The 19,052-nt window shown below is 38.9% G+C and overlaps 1 protein-coding gene across 2 annotated transcripts in view; it reads left to right on the top strand.

The window, feature by feature from the left end:
• The window catches only part of MIB1 (MIB E3 ubiquitin protein ligase 1), a 41,642-nt gene extending 25,280 nt beyond the window's left edge, over nucleotides 1-16,362 (top strand). Inside the window, exons 13-22 of one of the 2 annotated variants that reach the window (XM_081013080.1) lie at nucleotides 2,017-2,149; nucleotides 3,753-3,839; nucleotides 5,324-5,485; nucleotides 6,751-6,932; nucleotides 9,374-9,566; nucleotides 10,526-10,604; nucleotides 11,505-11,618; nucleotides 11,805-11,905; nucleotides 13,123-13,148; nucleotides 13,930-16,362. In XM_081013080.1, coding sequence (XP_080869206.1) covers nucleotides 2,017-2,149; nucleotides 3,753-3,839; nucleotides 5,324-5,485; nucleotides 6,751-6,932; nucleotides 9,374-9,566; nucleotides 10,526-10,604; nucleotides 11,505-11,618; nucleotides 11,805-11,905; nucleotides 13,123-13,148; nucleotides 13,930-13,960 — 1,108 coding nt within the window. In that variant the 3' untranslated portion in view covers nucleotides 13,961-16,362. The remainder of the gene's footprint in view (nucleotides 1-2,016; nucleotides 2,150-3,752; nucleotides 3,840-5,323; nucleotides 5,486-6,750; nucleotides 6,933-9,373; nucleotides 9,567-10,525; nucleotides 10,605-11,504; nucleotides 11,619-11,804; nucleotides 11,906-13,122; nucleotides 13,149-13,929) is intronic. The other variant, XM_081013079.1, reaches the window with a different exon arrangement.
• The last annotated feature ends 2,690 nt before the right edge of the window (nucleotides 16,363-19,052 follow it).

Genomic DNA, 19,052 nt, shown 5'->3' with positions numbered 1-19,052 from the left:
TTTCCAGCCAGATTTGTTGTAGCTATTTTCTGTCTTCAGATGTCGAATAGATGTTATTAAGGTCAGGGCTCCCACATGCATGCTATTTCGACTGGATCTATTTGCCTCTCAGAGTGAGCGAGCAAAACTGTTTCAGCTTTATAGGCAGCTAAGCATTCAAAACATCCACTCCCAGGCAAACAGACTCTCTTCTGCCTCTCTCTTCCCTGACCATATTTAGTCAACCATTGCAAAAAATAGTATCTCGGCTGTTGGTTGCAGTTCCAGGGGCAGAGCGTGGCTCTATCTTTCTTTCTCTATTGATTGTTCATCCTGCAGTCCCAACAGTGCTCAGTCATTTGTGCTGATATGTTTTTAGCAATGTCAAATAAAGTGAGGTATTCTGTTTCTACTTAGGTTTTTCTAGATTTTTTTTATCTTGAATTTACAAGCCTCGAGCATCTGTGACTCTGTTTTGAGGCATTAGACATCAAAACGAGGGGAAAGATACTGAGAAAAAACTAAGGAATAAGCAGCATTTAAATGTAATGCCATTTCAGAAATACTTCTGTGTGTGAAAACAAATTAAAATTTGAAGAATTGAACCTAAATCTGTTAATAAGCAAGATGGAAAAACTGTGCTTAGTTTTATTTTAAAATCTTTCATAGCGCAAGGGCAGTTGAGCTTGGGAAATACTGCAGTATATCTTATGAATAGTGAAAACAGCAGACAAAACAATATATTAAACATGGCCAAAAAGATGGTATTTCCTATTCATCTCTTGATAAAATACCTTATTGCAAGCAATTAGGGGTGGACTCCAATCAGATGGACCTCAAACAAGTAATTTCTATGCAGCATTCCTGTAATCACAGCTCTCCATTTATGGGAGGACTGCTGAAGGGAAGGATGGTTATTGCTGTTGCAGGAAACTCCAACATGCAGCATTCAGAAAAGGAAGTAGAGAGGATGTGGGGGACAGCATCCCTTATTAAATGTTTTAAAATATTTGAAAGGAATAATGTGTTGGAAATACAATATGTAAGTGCAATATAAAATAATTGACAAATAAGAATTATTTAACCTTAGCTCTATCACAAGGACTCCCTGGTATTACCTGTACATGCCTTTTTCCATGTTGCAACCTGCAAATGTCAGATGGATGATAATTAGATAGATAATGGCCACTTTCTCTGGTGGCACCCCATGTCTGGATTCTCCTGCCTAGCTCCCTCCACTGTTTACATATTTGAATTAAATATATGTAAGGTATAACACACATACATTTCCTTTCTGTACTCCCCTAGCAGCACCTTCTGTTCTAACCAAAGTACTAGGTTCCATGTAAGTTCTTGGGAAATTATCATAGTTTAAAGGCCGGGGAAATTTTCTAAAGAAAAAAGCAGTGGAGCACTGTTGCTGCCATAGAATCTTGTATCTGAATTCCATTCATATAAGTTAATAGGAAGAAAATATGTAGTGTCAGTCTAGCAGATTGAAGCACACCAGGTGGTACATGAGCCGCATGAACATCATTCCTGAATGTGAAGTAACTTAATCACAGGGAAGAAGCTGAGATTGAGGGCAGGGTTAGAAGTAGACATTCTACATATGTACATCTGTAAAAAAAGAAAGTCATTATTTTCTTTCTTCAGGCCAACGCCATATCACTGCATAATTAGGACATTGGTACAACATCACCTTCATGATAAACGTTGGGAAGCCGTTTATAATTTATTACTTCTGGAATGTAATAATGTCCTTTTTGCATAGTTCTCATTGAGCTTGAAAGTTAGGATGAAAATTTAGTAAAATTCAAAGAATCTCGCTAAAGTGATTAAAAATAACTTACTTAGAAAAGAATCCCAACAGAGTTTGGGAGTATGCGGATACTAGAGTAGGCACAAAGAAAAACAGGAGTCCTATTGCACGAATGGATTTCCATTATGGAAACAGGTGGAATGTTGCCCAATATCTGCAACTTGACCATTGGACCATTACAGGATAACAATACAGTACTTTATGTTTTATTTCAGTGCAATGAGGGTGTTACTGTCTAAGCTCCCAAGACCATGGATTGTAGATGAGAAAAAAGATGATGGCTATACTGCCTTGCATTTGGCAGCACTTAATAATCATGTGGAAGTGGCAGAACTCTTGGTGCATCAGGTAAGGTTTTTTTTAGAAATATACTTTGGCAATTTTTTAAAAAAAGATATCTCCAAAACTTTTTTTCTATGCCGGTTTGCCTTTTAATGAGTTAGATCATTTGTACATGAGCATTTGTACAGTGAGTATTGTCTACTCTGTCACTGACTTTCCATGGTGTCTGGAAAAGTTCTTTTATCATTGCCTGCTACTTGAGGCAACTGTGGAAATACCATAAGTTGAATCCAGGACCTTTTGCATGCAAAGCATGTATTCTTGTAGTGAGCTGTGGCCCTGTCCATAATCCATGCAACACTGGTATGTTTGTAGAGGTAGATCAGTGGAAAACGCACATATTCTGAGGGATCTGTTTTGCCAATTCTGATATGACGAAGTCACATTTTCTACGTTATATTAGTGTATTTTACAATGACCCTGATTTTTAGTGATTACCATTCTTGTAAGAACATAAGAAGAGCCTGCTGGACCAGACCAATAACTCATCCAGTCCAGCATCCTCTTCTCACAGTGGCTGGCCAGGTAGGTGCCTGTGAGAAACCTGCAGGCAGGATTCAAACACAAGAGCCTTCTCCCCTCCTGTGGCTTCTAGTAACTGCTATTGAGAAGCATTGCTGCCTCCAACTGTGGAGGCAGAGCATAGCCATCATGGCTTGTAGCCCTTGATAGCCCTCTCATGTTTTTGTTTAGGATTTTTTGAATCCTCTTTTAAAGTCATCCAGGCTGGTAGCCATCACTGCCTCCTGGGGAAGCGAGTTCCAGAGTTTAACTGTGTGCTGCGTGAAGAAGTACTTTCTTTTATCCGTCTTGAGTCTTCCACATTGAGCTTCATTGGATGTCCATGAGCTCTATAATTATAAGGGGGGGGGGGCTTTTCTACCCACCTTCTCCAGGCCACTTTCTCCACACTAAAAAGTCCCAAGCACTGCAACCTTTCTTCTCAAGGAAGTTGCCCAATCCCCTTGATCATTTTGGTTACCTTTTTCTGAACCTTTTCTAACCCCTACAATATCCTTTTTGAGGTGAGGCAACAAGAACTGTATTCCAAATGCGGTCACACCATAAATTTGTATAACTTCATAATACTACTGGCACCTTTCATTCCTTTCCTCATTATCCCAAGCATGGAATTTGCACTTTTCACAGCCACCGCATACTAGTGAGCCTTGCAGGAAGAAAGCCTCCCCCACTCCCATTTTACCAGCTAGTCCCAGTGTAGCTCAAGTTGCGCATTTGGTAAGATGCTCATTCAGAAGCAGCTGTCCTTATTGTAATCAAGTGGGAAAGTTACCAACTGAATGTCTAATCTAGTATGACATTTTGAGGGTTGTTGCTTACATTAATTCCATTTGAAAGTTGTGTTATGCTCTTATGTATAAATAGGGTTTTAAAGATGACTAATGGAAAGATCTAATGCGGTTTTCATGTCACATGATCAATATTTAATGTATGCTATTATAAATAGTTAGATATTCATTTGGTTTTAGCCTCATGAACTAATATGTAGATGAAATATTTTTTGGCTTTTGGGACCAAGAAAAGGTCCAGTTCAGGATTTCTTGTTGGTTTTAATGTTAATAAGTAACAATTGAAACATCTCTTTCAGGGCAATGCTAACCTGGATATCCAGAATGTAAATCAACAAACAGCACTGCACCTTGCTGTAGAACGACAGCACACCCAAATAGTGCGGGTAAGGTACCAATAGTAGACCATAAGGCAGTTTCTCAGACTGTATGTTACAGTTGCACAATTAGGTGCTTTTTTCTTTTACCAGGCTACAAGCACACAATTCCTGTTGTGTGGACCCTGCAATATATATGCTTGCTCATTCTCTCTAGTATATATCATGCTTAAATTCTGTTCAAACACATACTGTCTGTTGCTATATTAACATTAAAAAAAAAAGAAATATACACTTGCTTTCGATATTCTCGCTAGTTCTATTGTAGATTGAAAAGTAGGGTACATTGATTTATTTGCACAACAACACTTCTGAATTATGCCTTGTGGCTGTCCCAGAGGAGAATTCGGGATGACATAATCCCAAGGCTTGTTGTAGCTCGTTCCTATCATGCTAAGCTATGGTGTAGTGCAGTGTCTGAACTGAGCTTATACTCCTTACATTTTCACAGCAAACTTGTATTTTGCCTCCATTTTATCCCAACTATATTAATATTCCTGAATTTGGAAATAGGGAGGCATCAGAGGTGGTGTTGGTCAAATGAAATAAATGTATATTTACAATATCACTGAATTGAAGCAGCTGCTTATAGAACTCTCTTTTTGTTGTGTCCCAATGGTTGCATGAAAGGAAGACAGCTTGTGCCACCTATCTCTTTGCCTCTTCCCTCTCTGTAGCCCTTGTATTTCCTGATAAGCCTCACTAAATAGATTCCTGAATAGTGGGAGGTGGGGAAAATAATCTGAAATCAGATGGGGGAACCTTGCACAGTGCAGTCTCACTCCTCCTGTACATTGTGGCCTGCACTGTTCTGGAGCCCTGTCCCCAACCCCATGGAGAGACTTTGGAGGGGGTGTTAGGCTGCAGTGAAAGAGGAAGAGCAAGTTTGGTTGTCTGAGCTGCCTTCTGGTCATGCAACTATAATAATAATAATATAATAATAATAATTTATTATTTATACCCTGCCCATCTGGCTGCATTTCCCCAGCCATTCAACTATTAGATGCAGCCCATTCTTATCAGCTTGTTACTTAACTCTGACATATCAAATTGTATGCTAGTTATATTTCTTGAGATTAAAATTAGATTTGGTAAAAACGGAGTTTAAAGTATACAGTGGTACCTTGGGTTACAAACACCTCGGGTTACAGACTTCACTAACCCGGAAGTAGTACCTCGGGTTAAAAACTTTGCCCCAGGATGAGAACAGAAATTGTGCGACAGCGGTATGGTGGCAGTGGGAGGCCTCATTAGCTAAAGTGGTACCTCAGGTTAAGAATGGTTTCAGGTTAAGAACAGACCTCCGGAATGAATTAAGTACTTAACCAGAGGTACCACCGTATAGCGTAAAAGATACAAATAAGTCTGAACATAATTAAAGTGACTTTGCATGGCAAATTGATGTGCTATTGTGCACTTCAGAGTTTCTAATGTGTCTATGACTCATTATGTGAGAAAAGAAATGTTCAAAATGTTGAATTGTTTCTCCTCAGCTTCTAGTTCGTGCAGGTGCTAAACTGGATATTCAGGATAAAGATGGGGATACACCCCTCCATGAAGCCCTGAGGCATCATACTTTGTCACAGCTTCGTCAGCTCCAAGACATGCAAGATGTGGGCAAGGTAGATACTGCTTGGGAGCCATCGAAGAACACAGTAAATAATTTGAATTTATTTATTTCTTCTCTACTATACTTTCTCTCTGCAGTATGTTGCAAGATCCTGTTTTGTTTTGGACTGCTTTCTGTTTTCTGAAAAGCAATTATTTAAAGATAATATTCCATTAAATATAAATGCCAATTGAGAATTAGTTTGGCATATTATCATGGACAACTTTGGTAGAAAAACTTTTTTTTTTTAAATCCCCAAATATTTCTGATTTTGGTAATCAGCTTATATTTCTTTTTAAAAGTTCATAAAATGTCATTTGAATTAACAAGCAGTAATCCAGAACAAAAATGAGCTAAATAATTATAGTATGCATGGCTTCTAACTTTTCAGTTGTATGCTTTGTACTAAACGATAGAAACTGACAATAGAATTTATATATACATTTTAGATAGTATTTTGAGCATATTTGTCTGTGTGGTTGTATATACTAGGAAAGTGAGTTATTATTCAAGTTGTTTCATTGAGGCAGAACAATAGGAAAAAATAACTGCAGAGAAATTATGTGATTTTTATGGCAGTAGTGTTAACAGCAGATGGGGGTTAGAGTTGAACTTAAAAATATGGCAAATGCCAGAATTGTGCTGAGTTGCACATGAAGGGTTGGTATGTGGGATGAATGGCTTGGTACAAAAGAACTGTCAACATCATGCATCATATCCAACACCAGCGCTCCACTCGTGCAGTGGACTTTCCCAGTGGAATTTCCTCCTCCTCTCATTTTCTCTGCAGCTCCCCATGCATACTCAGAATCAGCTCCATGGGGTAGGAGGACTCTAAGGAGCAGATTTAGATGGTATGTGGGGAGAGGGAGAGGAAGGGCAACACTTCCTGATCCAGAAAGCACTGAGAGAGCTTTAAAACCTTGATGCCGCTGGACTGTTAGATGCCCAAATTTATCCTTTGGGCTCTCTTTGGGGGTACACATTGCCTCTGTGCTTCCCCCCAGCTCTCACAGCAAGTGAGCTGCTCAACCGGAGCAAAACCCGCCATCCGCCATCTTCTGAGGCAACCTGGTAGTCCCCCTCACTATGCCACTGGAACTCTGCACATGCATTGTTTGATACTACCAGACGATACAGTCTTTCACTCTGTTCAAGGAACTTTGAAAATAACTAACTGCATGAAGTTACACTTCAGGGCTAGTATTTGCTCAGATCTATTAATGATACAGTTTTGTCTTGTTGGTTTTGTTTTCTCATAAGATATTATTTTTCAGGTACATCATTAGTTGCGAATTTACTTTCTTTCAGTTGATAATGGGACTGGGTACTCAGGGAGCAGAAAAGAAGAGTGCAGCATCTATTGCCTGCTTCCTGGCAGCTAACGGAGCTGACCTTGGTATTCGTAATAAGAAGGGTCAGTCGCCCCTTGACTTGTGTCCTGATCCTAGCCTCTGTAAAGCATTGGCTAAATGTCACAAAGAAAAAGTCAGGTTTGTATTGTAGCAGCGCAATAGGATTAACCCACATTTCCTTTCCAATTTTCTGTTTGCTATAGAACAGCTGATAAAGTACACACACACACACACACACACACACACACACGTTGTAACCTGCCCTGGGACATTATGGGTGAAGGGTGGGTAAGAAACCTTGTAAATAAATAAGTACGTTTATCCCAATTCTAAGAGAAGCAAATAAAATTAAGGTAGATTTGCATTCTCACAATATTTAGTTTCATGTGAACTAAATTGAATAGTGGTGTTCTCATTTAAGTTTCTTAATGCTTTAATGTATACAATCCTTGGTTTAGCTGACAAGCAAGGGATTAAGTCCAGCTCAGTTTGGCTGCAAAGACAGTCAGCCCTGGTATTTTGCAGGCATTGACTGAGAGAGGGATTTCTCCTGTATACAGTCAATACTTGAAAAAATCAGGCGTCTTTCTCTGCTCCTGATCACTTGATCAAAAGGGGAGAAAAAAGCCTTTGCTGGCCCTATGTTGAACACTTTGAGAAGCGCCAAGCATAGAGCTAACAGAGAGGGGAGAAAGATTCCTTTTGCAAGCATTGACAATGAGAAGTTCCACTTGCTGGCAGTGCCTGCAAAATGCAGACTACTTTCTCCTTTCCATTCCCATGGTGCAACACATGGGGCAGCAATGCCCCTTGAGCTATGGTTCCCAAATGCTTGGTGTACACCATATGCAGGGGATTTGAATGGGCAGGCAGGACAACCATATGACATCATAATGACATGTGATACACAGGTGAGTTATTCTGCCCACAAGTTGTCCTGCGGGATGGGGCCTGGAAAAAATCAGCCCCTGGAGCCAAAATGTTTTCTCCACCCCAGGGCTAGTGGAAGCCTTTTCTTCAATCATTTATTTTATTTTGCCGTTTACTTTTAATTAACATTTCACACAAAGTTTTTATTTTTGAATTTTGAATTCACTGTCCACTGTGGCTATTCTGTGCCCTCAGCAACATTTTGAAATTGGTCAAAACTTTGAGATAGAAAATTACTTAATGCATGCTCCCTGTTCCAGATCATACAGGAAGTCAGGAATTTTGGAATATGAGCCATGATCAAAATCGGCTCTTCTGTCCACATACACACTGTTGCAAATATTCTCCCAGGGGCAGCACCTTGTGTGTCATGGGATATTGGTGTAGAAAGCCCCTGACCATGCATTGGATTTTTGAGCTGTCTAGGAAACTTGCCAATTGAAGGAATGAGGTAAAGGTTCCTGTGCCCAGTCTGAACACTGTATGCAGCACTTTAGATCCCAGCTGTTGCCTCTTTATTCTTCAGTGGGCCTCACAGGTTTTTGAAATATTTAAATAATAATCCAAGGTTTTGCCAGTTTTCCAACATAAATTTAACTAAATGTCAGTCAAAAGTGCATATAGCCATGTTTTCCTGATGAGGGAGGGGAACCTCAGAGAAGAAACTATTCTGTAATATATTTATTAAGACCATTTGAAAAGCCATAAAGAAAGGCTTTTGAGTCTGTTGGAATTCTTCATATGCTAGACATTAAGTAAAACAAACTGGATGTTAAATAATCTTATTTGTCAGGGGTTTTTTTCATATCTAGCCTGATTGAGTTTTGATGAATTCAGCTTTGCATACACACTTTGTGACGTTTTAAGAAGTATTAATGAAGATATTCTTCTGCTATTTGTTTTCCATTTTTACTAAATGTCAGTGCCGCTCTAAGTGTTAAAACAGTCCAGGAGGAATGTAAAAAAAATTAAAAAATAAAATACTTACCAAGCTTAAGGTTTTTTGCCCTTGGCATGATTTTAAGCTATACAGAATAGCCACCTTTTTCTACCTAATTCTTTCTACCTTAATGGCAGGGTGCATTGTTTACTATTCCCCTGAATTTCCAATGCAGATGAGTAAACATTAATCTTGAGGCAAAAAAACAAATGATTACGTCATACCTCGGGTTACAGACGCTTCAGGTTGCGCACTGCACCGAACCCGGAAGTATCAGAACGGGTTACTTCCGGGTTTCGGCGCATGCGCAGAAGCACTAAATCTTGCTTTGCGCATGTGCAGAAGTGCCGAATTGCAACTCGCACGTGCGCAGACGCGGCGCCCGCACGGATCACGTTCGCAGCCCGAGCATCCACTGTATAGGGTGGAATTGAACACCATGTTTTTCTAAGCATTCAACCTGCAAAAGCATTGCAACTTGCTAGATGGAATGATGCCCCCTCTCCCCTCCCATGTACTCCCTTCTAGGGGTTCTCCCAAAACACATCCCAAGCCAATTTTGGGAGATGCAGGAGGTGGAGAGGAGGGGAAAGCCCTGTTGTGCATGTGGAAGTCATTGTACACGGCTTTCACTAACATGGCTGGTTAGGTGAACTATGCACATTATGTTGAATATTTATATAATATCTGAATGAATATTTGTGTTTAGTGGTCAGGTTGGTTCCCGGAGCCCTTCTATGATCAGCAATGATTCAGAAACCTTAGAAGAATGCATGGTATGTTCTGATATGAAGAGAGATACTCTATTTGGTCCATGTGGGCATATTGCTACCTGTTCTCTCTGTTCACCAAGAGTCAAGAAATGCCTTATCTGCAAAGAACAAGTTCAGTCCAGGACAAAGGTGCGTGCTTTTATTTCCAGCTCATTTTAGTATGACATATCTTAAATATAAGTGTTTATGCGCCATTTTAAACTTAGAGCATTTTAAATGATGCTCTTAGAATCAAACAGCAGAAACACTTAAGCAAATGACAGTCTGGGTCATAGTCCTAAGCAGCAGGCTGTTATATTCTTAAGAATTACTTTTGACTGTGCTAAATTCTCTGCCAATTGTTTTAGATGATCCCAGGTTCTGGTGATAAGAGTAAAAGAAAAAAAATCTCTGTCCAATTTCTGCATGCTTTGCAGAATTTTATAAACCTTTTCCAACTCTCACTGGTTGGCTTTTGAAGCTAAACCCCGCCCCCAACTTTTAACCTTCCTTTGTACAGAATGTGCTCCACCCTCATGACTATGCTAATTGACTTTCTCTGCACCTTTACTAGGTCTACAGTTTTGGGAGACATCCTTTGCATCTCTGCAGATTCCTTTGGTTTTCACTACCCTGAAGAATTTGGTGTCTGCAGACTTGCCCACCTTTCTGCTCCTATTTAACTCCAAATCATTTATGAAAAAATTAAAAACCACTGGTTGCTTATGAGACCCTGCCTCACCTCACTCCACTGTGAGGACTGTCCATTTATTCTTTCTTTTTTTTTAACCAGTTTCCAATCTGTTGCTAAGCTAACTCATGAGTATTTGTGAGGGATTTGTGAAAAGCTTTTTTTTTAAAAAAATACAAGCGTATTGTATCTATCAGATCATCCTTTCCTAAGTGCTGACACACTCAAAGAATGTTAAAATGTTGTGAGACTGGAGCCGTTGTGTCTTCCTAGCAAGACGTGTTATTCTATATGCTTTATAGTGCTATATTTAATCATATTTTGAACTAATGTACCCAGAACAGACATTAAGCTGACTGAGCTACAATTGAGAAACTAAAAGCTTCTTTATGAAAAGTTATGTAATTTTTCTTTGTAGATTGAAGAATGTGTAGTATGTTCAGACAAAAAAGCAGCTGTGCTCTTTCAGCCGTGTGGACACATGTGTGCTTGTGAAAGTAAGTTCTTTTGGTGGCTAACAATTGTTCTGTGAAATAAGATGATGATGATAATAATAATAATAATAATAATAATAATAAATAATTTATTGTTTATACCCCGCCCATATGGCTGGGCCTCCCCAGCCACTCTGGGCGGCTTCCAAAAAAAATATTAAAATACTGTAATACATCAAACATTAAAAGCTTCCCTAAACAGGGCTGCCTTCAGATGTCTTCTAAAAGTCTGGTGGTGGTTGTTCTCTTTGACATCTGGTGGGAGGGCATTCCACAGGGAGGGCGCCACTACCGAGAAGGCCCTCTGCCTGGTTCCCTGTAACTTGGCTTCTCGCAGTGAGGGAACTGCCAGAAGGCCCTCGGTGCAGGATCTCAGTGTCCGGGTAGAACGATGAGGGTGGAGACGCTCCTTCAGATATACTGGACCGAGGCCGTTTAGGGCTTTAAAGGTCAGCACCAACACTTTGAATTGTGCTCACTTACTGAAATAGATCTAGTTTATTGGAAGATGGATGTATTAAAATATAAAAGTCAGTTTCTGAGTTTGTCACACTCAAATGTATATGGGGTGTTCTGCCCACCCCCTTACCAGAGAAGAGGAAAAGCTTAGTCCCAGATTGGTGTGAGATTCATCCCTTTGCTTATAAAAGTGAATAACTGATTGTAGATGCTGGTGGGAGGAGCATACCTTTTTGAAACTATCTTGTGCTAGATGATAAACTGTCTCCAGTTCCTAACATGGATGAATCAATATTTACTGGTGAGGACTATGCAAAACGGGTGTGCTATGTGTTCTAGGCGCCCTACGATATTTTCTTGTTAATCTGTTCATTACATTCCACTTTTACATTGAATAAGTAAAAAAACCTGCATCAATCTGAATAATTTCCCCACCCCCTCCAGATTGTGCCAGCCTGATGAAAAAATGTGTACAGTGTCGGGCAGTGGTAGAGCGAAGAGTGCCTTTCATTATGTGTTGTGGTGGGAAAGGTACAGAAGACTCCACAGATGACATTGGTGAGTTTGTTTATTTTTCTTCTTTTAGCAGTGGTTTCAATTTGCAAACTCCTTCCTGATTCAGGAAATGGATTCCATTGGAACCATTGTTCTGATGCAATTAATGGGTTGGTAGTAATTTTTAAATTGGTTCAGCTCTTTTGTAAGCATTTCGTGTCACCATTTTCTTTTCTCTGCATTGTGTAGCAAGTGGAAACATTCCTGTTCTGCAGAAAGACAAGGACAATACCAATGTCAACGCTGATGTACAGAAATTGCAGCAGCAGTTGCAGGACATAAAGGAACAGGTAAAAGAAATAGATAACTTTTATGATCAATATCAAATGAAAGCTTTGTTTTTTTAAGGCATTGTATGAAAGTTATCAATATAAAGCTTTATGTTATGAATATTATTATTGTTATTTTAATTTAGTACCAATCCTTCATCTTAACATCATGGGGCAAGTTACAATAATTAAAACAACAATTAAAGGAATATAGATAGTACGCATACTGTGCACTGCAGTTATTGTCATCAACTCTAGAATATCTCCCTAAGCATCTTTTAGGTTCAGTAGTAATTAAAAAAAAAATAGAGAAAGATTCAGGACATACTCTTTCTTCTATTTTCACATAAAATGTCCACAGACACAAACTGGATTTTTTAAAAATGATGCATGGACATATGTTGCGGAAAGGCAACTCATTTCATGTATGTTTAACAATTGGAATGTAGGACAAAAGCCACATCATTTGAAAGAATTACATTTCTTTTCTTCAAACTTTATGGCAGATTGAATATGGGTTTTAAACCTTTGCAAATAGTGAAACCCTGCCATGGAGAAGGGTTTTTTAAAATAAAAAAAAATCCTTATTAGAAATGACATTTATCAGCCTTTATCTATTAGCCCACTATCTTGTTACCCAGCCCTTATCCACAAAGCTGATGATAAAAATAAATAACAGTGATAAAAGTAAGACAGTAGTTACAGGCAGTAGTTTTGAGTTCAGCTCCCTCTGAATCAGGGCAGCAAGAAAGTGCCAGTAGGGTGCTACTGCTAAGACAATCACTGCAAAGGCACTCCCTCATCTATTCATGTCTTATTCTTTCTCCTCTCCTCTACCCACTTTCTAGCACAAACACTGCAGAAAATATAAACAGCAATGGTTCTTACGTAAACTGCAGAGCATATTATAGGGGTGTGTGGGGAGAGAAGAGGAAGGGAAATCCCATTGCGTGAGTGGAACTGTTTGTACAGTGCTGGATGTAATCCATAGTCTTTTCTCCCCCGGCACCAGAGAACAGAACAAGAGCCAAAGAGAACAAATCCACAGGAAACTACTACTAGTCCTGATTTCAAAAGCATTCCTAATTTTTATGCTTTTTATTAAAAAGGAGGGGAGAAAGATGAATGCGCACCTGAAATGTGCCAAAATGAAAGCCAATGAAAGCAATGAAAGCCAAAAGCCACCTTTAGTTTGTTCCCCTCCCCGCCCCCAAACTTATATTTAAACTTATTTTCAGGACAGCAGTGATCCTCCAACTGAGCAGTGAGTTTCCTGAATGGTCTATCCTTCCAAGGACAAATCAGCTAAGTCATCCAAACTAGACTCTGCCTTCCTTTCTGTCCTGTAGGCAGGACCAACAGTCTCCTTTCTGGCCTCCTTTGATACAGACAGCACTTGGGCGTTCTAATAAAGTCATGGCCTCCGTTTTTATTTAATATCACATCAGACAGAGTTCTACAGACTCAAAGGGGTCATAATATCTAGAAATATATGGAGATTTCATTTTTAGTTGCCATTAGAAATTCCGAAAGGGTTTGTGTGTTTCCAAAATTTCAGAAGTGTTTAACTGAGCTTCACAGTCTGTTTCTGTGTGACAGATTTATTTCATGTTTCACTATACCTTTTAATTGTATAAAGTAGATGTCATTTACAAAGACAGTTATGTCCTTAGCAATGATGGTCATAATAATAAAAATATGAAGAATGTAGCATTGCTTCAAAACTTTGAATGTATTTAGCAAATGTGAAGTTGGCCTAAGCCCATATACAATACAAAATGATTCTGGTGTATCTTTCTGTGAGGAACGCTAAAGATGTATGTTAAGTGCTTTGAGAATTTTTAATCGCTGAGTTAAATTTTAGCAACACTACTTTAAGGCAGGTGGGTGATGAGTATCCTTCAGAGTATTTTTATGCTATTTATTTCACCAGCCTCACTTTCTGAAAATGGTATTTACATTAGGCGTAGTAAGCTAATAAGGTATAATACTTGGTTATTATTTGTCTCCAGACAGTTCTTTAGTTTCATTTTTGTCTCTTACAGACCATGTGTCCCGTGTGTTTGGACCGTCTAAAGAATATGATCTTTCTCTGTGGTCACGGAACATGTCAGCTTTGTGGCGATCGAATGAGTGAATGTCCTATTTGCCGAAAGGCTATTGAACGAAGAATCCTTTTGTATTAAAATATAAAGTGTCTTACAGTAGCTTGTCATATTATTACTACATTTTGCTCATTGAATCTTCATAAGCTTTAGTGGCAGCTAAAGTTTGTCCTGAAAACATTTCTAATGCTATGGAGTTGTTGCATTGTAAGTGCTTAAACTGACAATACAAATCAGTATTTGAGTGGTCAACCTCTCCTATCAAGAAAGCTAAACCAAGTTTAGGTTAATTAACAATGCAGTCTTTTTTATATCTTTTGCCTTTCCTTTTCTCCCCAACCCCTTTATGTTAAAGGGACAATTTCATGTTGGTATTTTTATTTTATATGTATGAACTCTAATTTCACTGTTGATTTTTATACTGTCAGCTGCTTTCATGTATAAATATTTTTAATTCTCTAAATTGTATTTGTTTTAAATACGTTTTCATAGTAGTGTCAGTAATAAATTGCAAAAGCAAGCTAAGCCTCGGAGCTAGGTACAGGAATTTTTAAAAATCAGCACAATAAATGAATAGTGTTTCAGTGTTACAAAATGCCTCTAAAATCTGAAAGCCTATAATTTTGTATGGTTTTCTTATTGTCCCATATTAGTTTAAAGGAGAATGAGGATTATTACAAAAGTTGCTGATTTTAAAGGGCTGCTTGTAGCCTCTACATACATAGCAGGGGTGCCTTCTAGAATTGGCCTCCTGAAAAGCCGCCTCCACAAATGGGAAAAACTCCCAATGTGATGGTGCTGAAGATAGTACAGGCTGTTGCTAGTAATAAAAAGAAAACGCACTGCATAATATAGCAAACCCTTCTTTCTGCCTGAGAGGCTTTCAGGAGCTCAGCCATAATCCCTTCAACTGAGAAAACAGTTTTTAGAATGGTGACAGACATTATTATTTGTATACTTGCAAAAGAAAACCATTCTATCTATAGGCTAGAATTTAACATTTTAAGTCTAGTAATTGGACTTAAATGCCACCTTGCAAAAAGGGAATATACAGCAGAGAGTTTTAAGATAAATAGGAACAATAGCTTCTGTAATATGAATATTACTCATTTTGGTGCAGACTTCGCAGTATGCATGAACTTTTCTTTTGTGAAACTTCATTGGGACCATTCAGTTAATAACCAAGACAGTGCTTGATATGTCTGTGAGATTTCTATAAATTGGGGGGCTGTTTAGGGAGGATAAGGCAATGATGGGTTAATATAAATGCTATCCAAGGATATGGAAAAGCATCTTGCTCTGAATGTTCTGCAGTAGGCTATGGATAGTCTCCCAAAGATTAAATCACATATTTTAGATGGTGCATGATTGCAGAGAATAAGTTAATTTTTGGATTTATAATTAACAGATACACCATTTATTTGTATTTAACTCCAATTCAGACAAATTCTTATAAGCATGTGGTGAAACATTAGATTAGAAAGAAAATTGCCTTTAACAATTTGATTCCTGTTAAATTTACTCAAAGGGAATTACTTGCAGGAATATACTATATTTGGTAAATATAATCTGTGTCATATAAATTTGAGTTGAGATTTTTATTTTATTTTATGCAGAAGTTTGCAAATTGCCTGGAACAAAGTTAATCATGTCTTAGGAATGGTTTGTGATGAAGGAAGGTACAGAAACATTGCATACATAAAAATATCCATGGTATATAGGATTGTGCTGCAATTCCTAAGCACAGCCCTCTGGAAGTTCCACAAAAGCAAACGGGTCTTGGATCCCTTACATTTATCTTTCAAAAAAAGATGCATATGATTGTGTATTAGAACAAAGTATAAATTTGTTAAATAAGTGTGAGCTGCTTGACTTCTTAGACAAGCATGCTTACATTTATAAAATACTTGTTTCTGTTCTGATTTAGAAATTGCTGGCTATTTAATTGTATAGTTGCTGCAGTATTTCAAAAGTGAAATAGCTAGTTCCAAGAACAATTTGGATAACTGTTTCCACAAACGGTCTTCTGAAATTGTGAATGCATATGCACGGAAAAAAGATCTTCGAGAGTTTATTAATAGTAACATAATTAACAAAATAATGTGGCACATGAGCTAGATTTTTTTTCAGGAGTTTTCCATCAAAGGACTTTTCATTGATTTTGAACACCCAGTTTATATAAGGAACTAAAACAAAACGAGGCATTTTATGCCGAAAAGTAAAGGAAGAATGTTGTATGTCATAGGTAGGGCAAATGTCAATGCTTTGGTGACAAAGGAGTTTCTGGTATACAATGGTGTAATTCTGTGTTCTATTATTTTAGCACAGCTGGAAAAGTTGAATGATAAAGTTATTAAATCATTTTGTATCCTCTGTCCCTTTTCTCCGTTCTACAAAACACGTTCATAGCATGACTAGTCTTATAAGCAGGTCAATTAAGTTATTCCTTGTCTAAGAGAATGGACGCGAGGTGCTGCATTGACCTCAAATCTAGTAGAAGGAAGTAGGGCACTTGTATTAGCAAATCTTACTTTTTGTTGCTTTGATGCTATTTTATGTCATTCTGTTCACAATGTAGAGAACAAAATTATTTTAACGTCCCTTAGCCAACAGAAAACTACATTTGTTTAAACCTTTCTTAATTTATTTAATAAGTAGTTTGTTAAACCTTTATAGTATAGAAGACAGATGTTGAGACTTGAATTTATACTTTTATTAAACTGTAAATATAAACCTGAAGTGTATGACTGTGTCAAACTATATTCTAATCTGCACTATATTAGAAACAGTACTTGCAGTCCTGATCAGAGAACTACGCATAGGGCCCAACACCTATGGTAACCGGGTTCCTACGGATAGTGTTCCAGTAATTAGCTGCCTAAACTAACCGTGTGCTCCCTTCTGGCTGTGCAGCCAGTGCCCTAACTCCAGTGTTCTGCATTGTGCCTGTGCTGTATAGCGGCTGGGGGTGAGGAGGGTTGCCAAAGGCCACCAGAAGTAGGACACTACTTCACAGCCAATAGGTGAAAAGAGCAGCTGTGCAATACAGCAGCAGGAAACGATTTCTCAAATGGGCACTAAAACTACCAAGTCAGCTGTAGTCATCCTGTTGCTTGAAGACAGGAAAATGTCATCACTCACAACAGAATCTTTGACTCACTCCTTCCTCGGAGTGAGTTTGGCTTCTAACCAGATGTAGAAGAATACCTAACACTCAAGGAATTACATACAACCAATGCAACATCCATAAAAGCACAATAACACATATGTGCACTGGCTGCACTCTAGACATTTGGGTCTTCAATTATTTCATGTATGTTGGTCAGCAGTGGGATGGGGGTGGAGTCTTGGTTTTGTCCTAGTGCTCCCACACTTCAAGTGAGGACAGTGGTCCCTTGAGTGGGCACTAGGACAACAGCAGTGTTCTTAAGCTGCTCCTATTGAATTAAGTGAGTACCAGCTAAATTAAGTATGTATTTGAAATAACCTGCTGGAGGAGACCCCTCCAAAGCACAACCTCTGAAAAAGAATACAAATCTATTTTGCAATACCGTGTTACCTCGGGTTACATACGCTTCAGGTTACATACGCTTCAGGTTACAGACTCCGCTAACCCAGAAATAGAATCTCGGGTTAAGAACTTTGCTTCAGGATGAGAACAGAAATTGTGCTCCGGCAGCGTGGCAGCAGCAGGAGGCCCCATTAGCTAAAGTGGTGCTTTCAGGTTAAGAACAGTTTCAGGTTAAGAACAGACCTCCAGAACGAATTAAGTACTTAACCCAAGGTACCACTGTATTTTGTGAATATACTTGGGTTCAGCCAAGTAGCTCTGACACACATGTTGCAATAGTGCGTTTGTTGAAAATGCCTGCATTTGTGGCCACTGATGGAGTAGACTGAGCTGTGTCTTTAGGTGGTACCAAATTCAGAGAACTGTAAACTCAACAAATGCAAGCACTGAGCAACCTAGCAAGAGAAGACCCAGGCATTATTCTGCCCAACAAAAGTGAACGAAATGACCCAAGGATTCTGTTTTGCAGAAGGATTTAGTATGATGTATATAAACAATGTCCTATGAACATCTAGAGATGCATTCTCAGATGGGTTAATTGGAGATGGTCACAAAGTGGATAACATCAATTATTTCAGCTTGTGGAAAACTGAATTTATCTCTGGCAGAGTTCAGCAGAATGTGCTGGTTTCTCATGCCTCTGATCCTAAACTTTCTGTAGCATGGATTCCAAGTGTCTAGATGTGGGGATTCCAGAATCCAGAGGTTGGCAATCACACTTCAGTGGTCAAATTGTGAAACTAAGAATGAAAGGGTAGGGGAAAGCAGGCAAGAGGTCAAAACAGATTACAAAATAAACTCTAATGTGGCTCTAAAACTGGAATAATTCCAACTTACCAACTGACAGTATAGTATTTCTAGACTCAGTGTTACTATGAGTACTGAGGGTGGTCAGCTTCTGGTGGTATGGAAGATGCAGTAGTGGGGCATACTGAATTTTTCAACTTTCAAATTCCAAAAATGAGTGCTCAAAAGTTGTAACAAGTTTTGGGAATTCAAAAGTATTTTGGTTAGATTAAAATAATTCAGTTTTTGCTTGGTAAGTAAAATGGGTGTGATGATAACTTTTGTTGCCTTCAATATTTCTAGGTCAGTACATGTCCTCTTTCAAATTGCAAAGTGTCAAGGACTGGCAGGGCTCCAAAGAACGTGTGACTGAGGAAGGGGACCAGGGACCAGGGGAGTGACTCAGAAGAGGTAACCACTGATTTATGGGGTCTGACTGCCCGCAAGGCAGGAGCCAGGAGAGAAGGGCAGGCTGAGACAGGAAGGATTGTCAGATATGGAGGAAGAAGAGGCTGTTCAGCTGACCTTCCCCTGTCCCTCTTGTCTCCTAGAACCAGGAGGATCTTGAGGTGGGAAGAAAAGTGGCGCCTTACATACAGGAAGAGTCTCAGGTTGTGGGCATGCAACCCGACTGGGGAGGCTATATAAGCCAGCAGCAGAGTAGGGTCTCCCTGTTTCTGCAACTGCTCCATAGGGCCCAGATCTG

The sequence above is a fragment of the Podarcis pityusensis genome (assembly GCF_964106645.2).
Source record: "Podarcis pityusensis genome assembly, chromosome: 7".
NCBI classification, from domain to species: domain Eukaryota; kingdom Metazoa; phylum Chordata; class Lepidosauria; order Squamata; family Lacertidae; genus Podarcis; species Podarcis pityusensis.
This window is presented reverse-complemented; position numbering and strand designations above follow the sequence as displayed.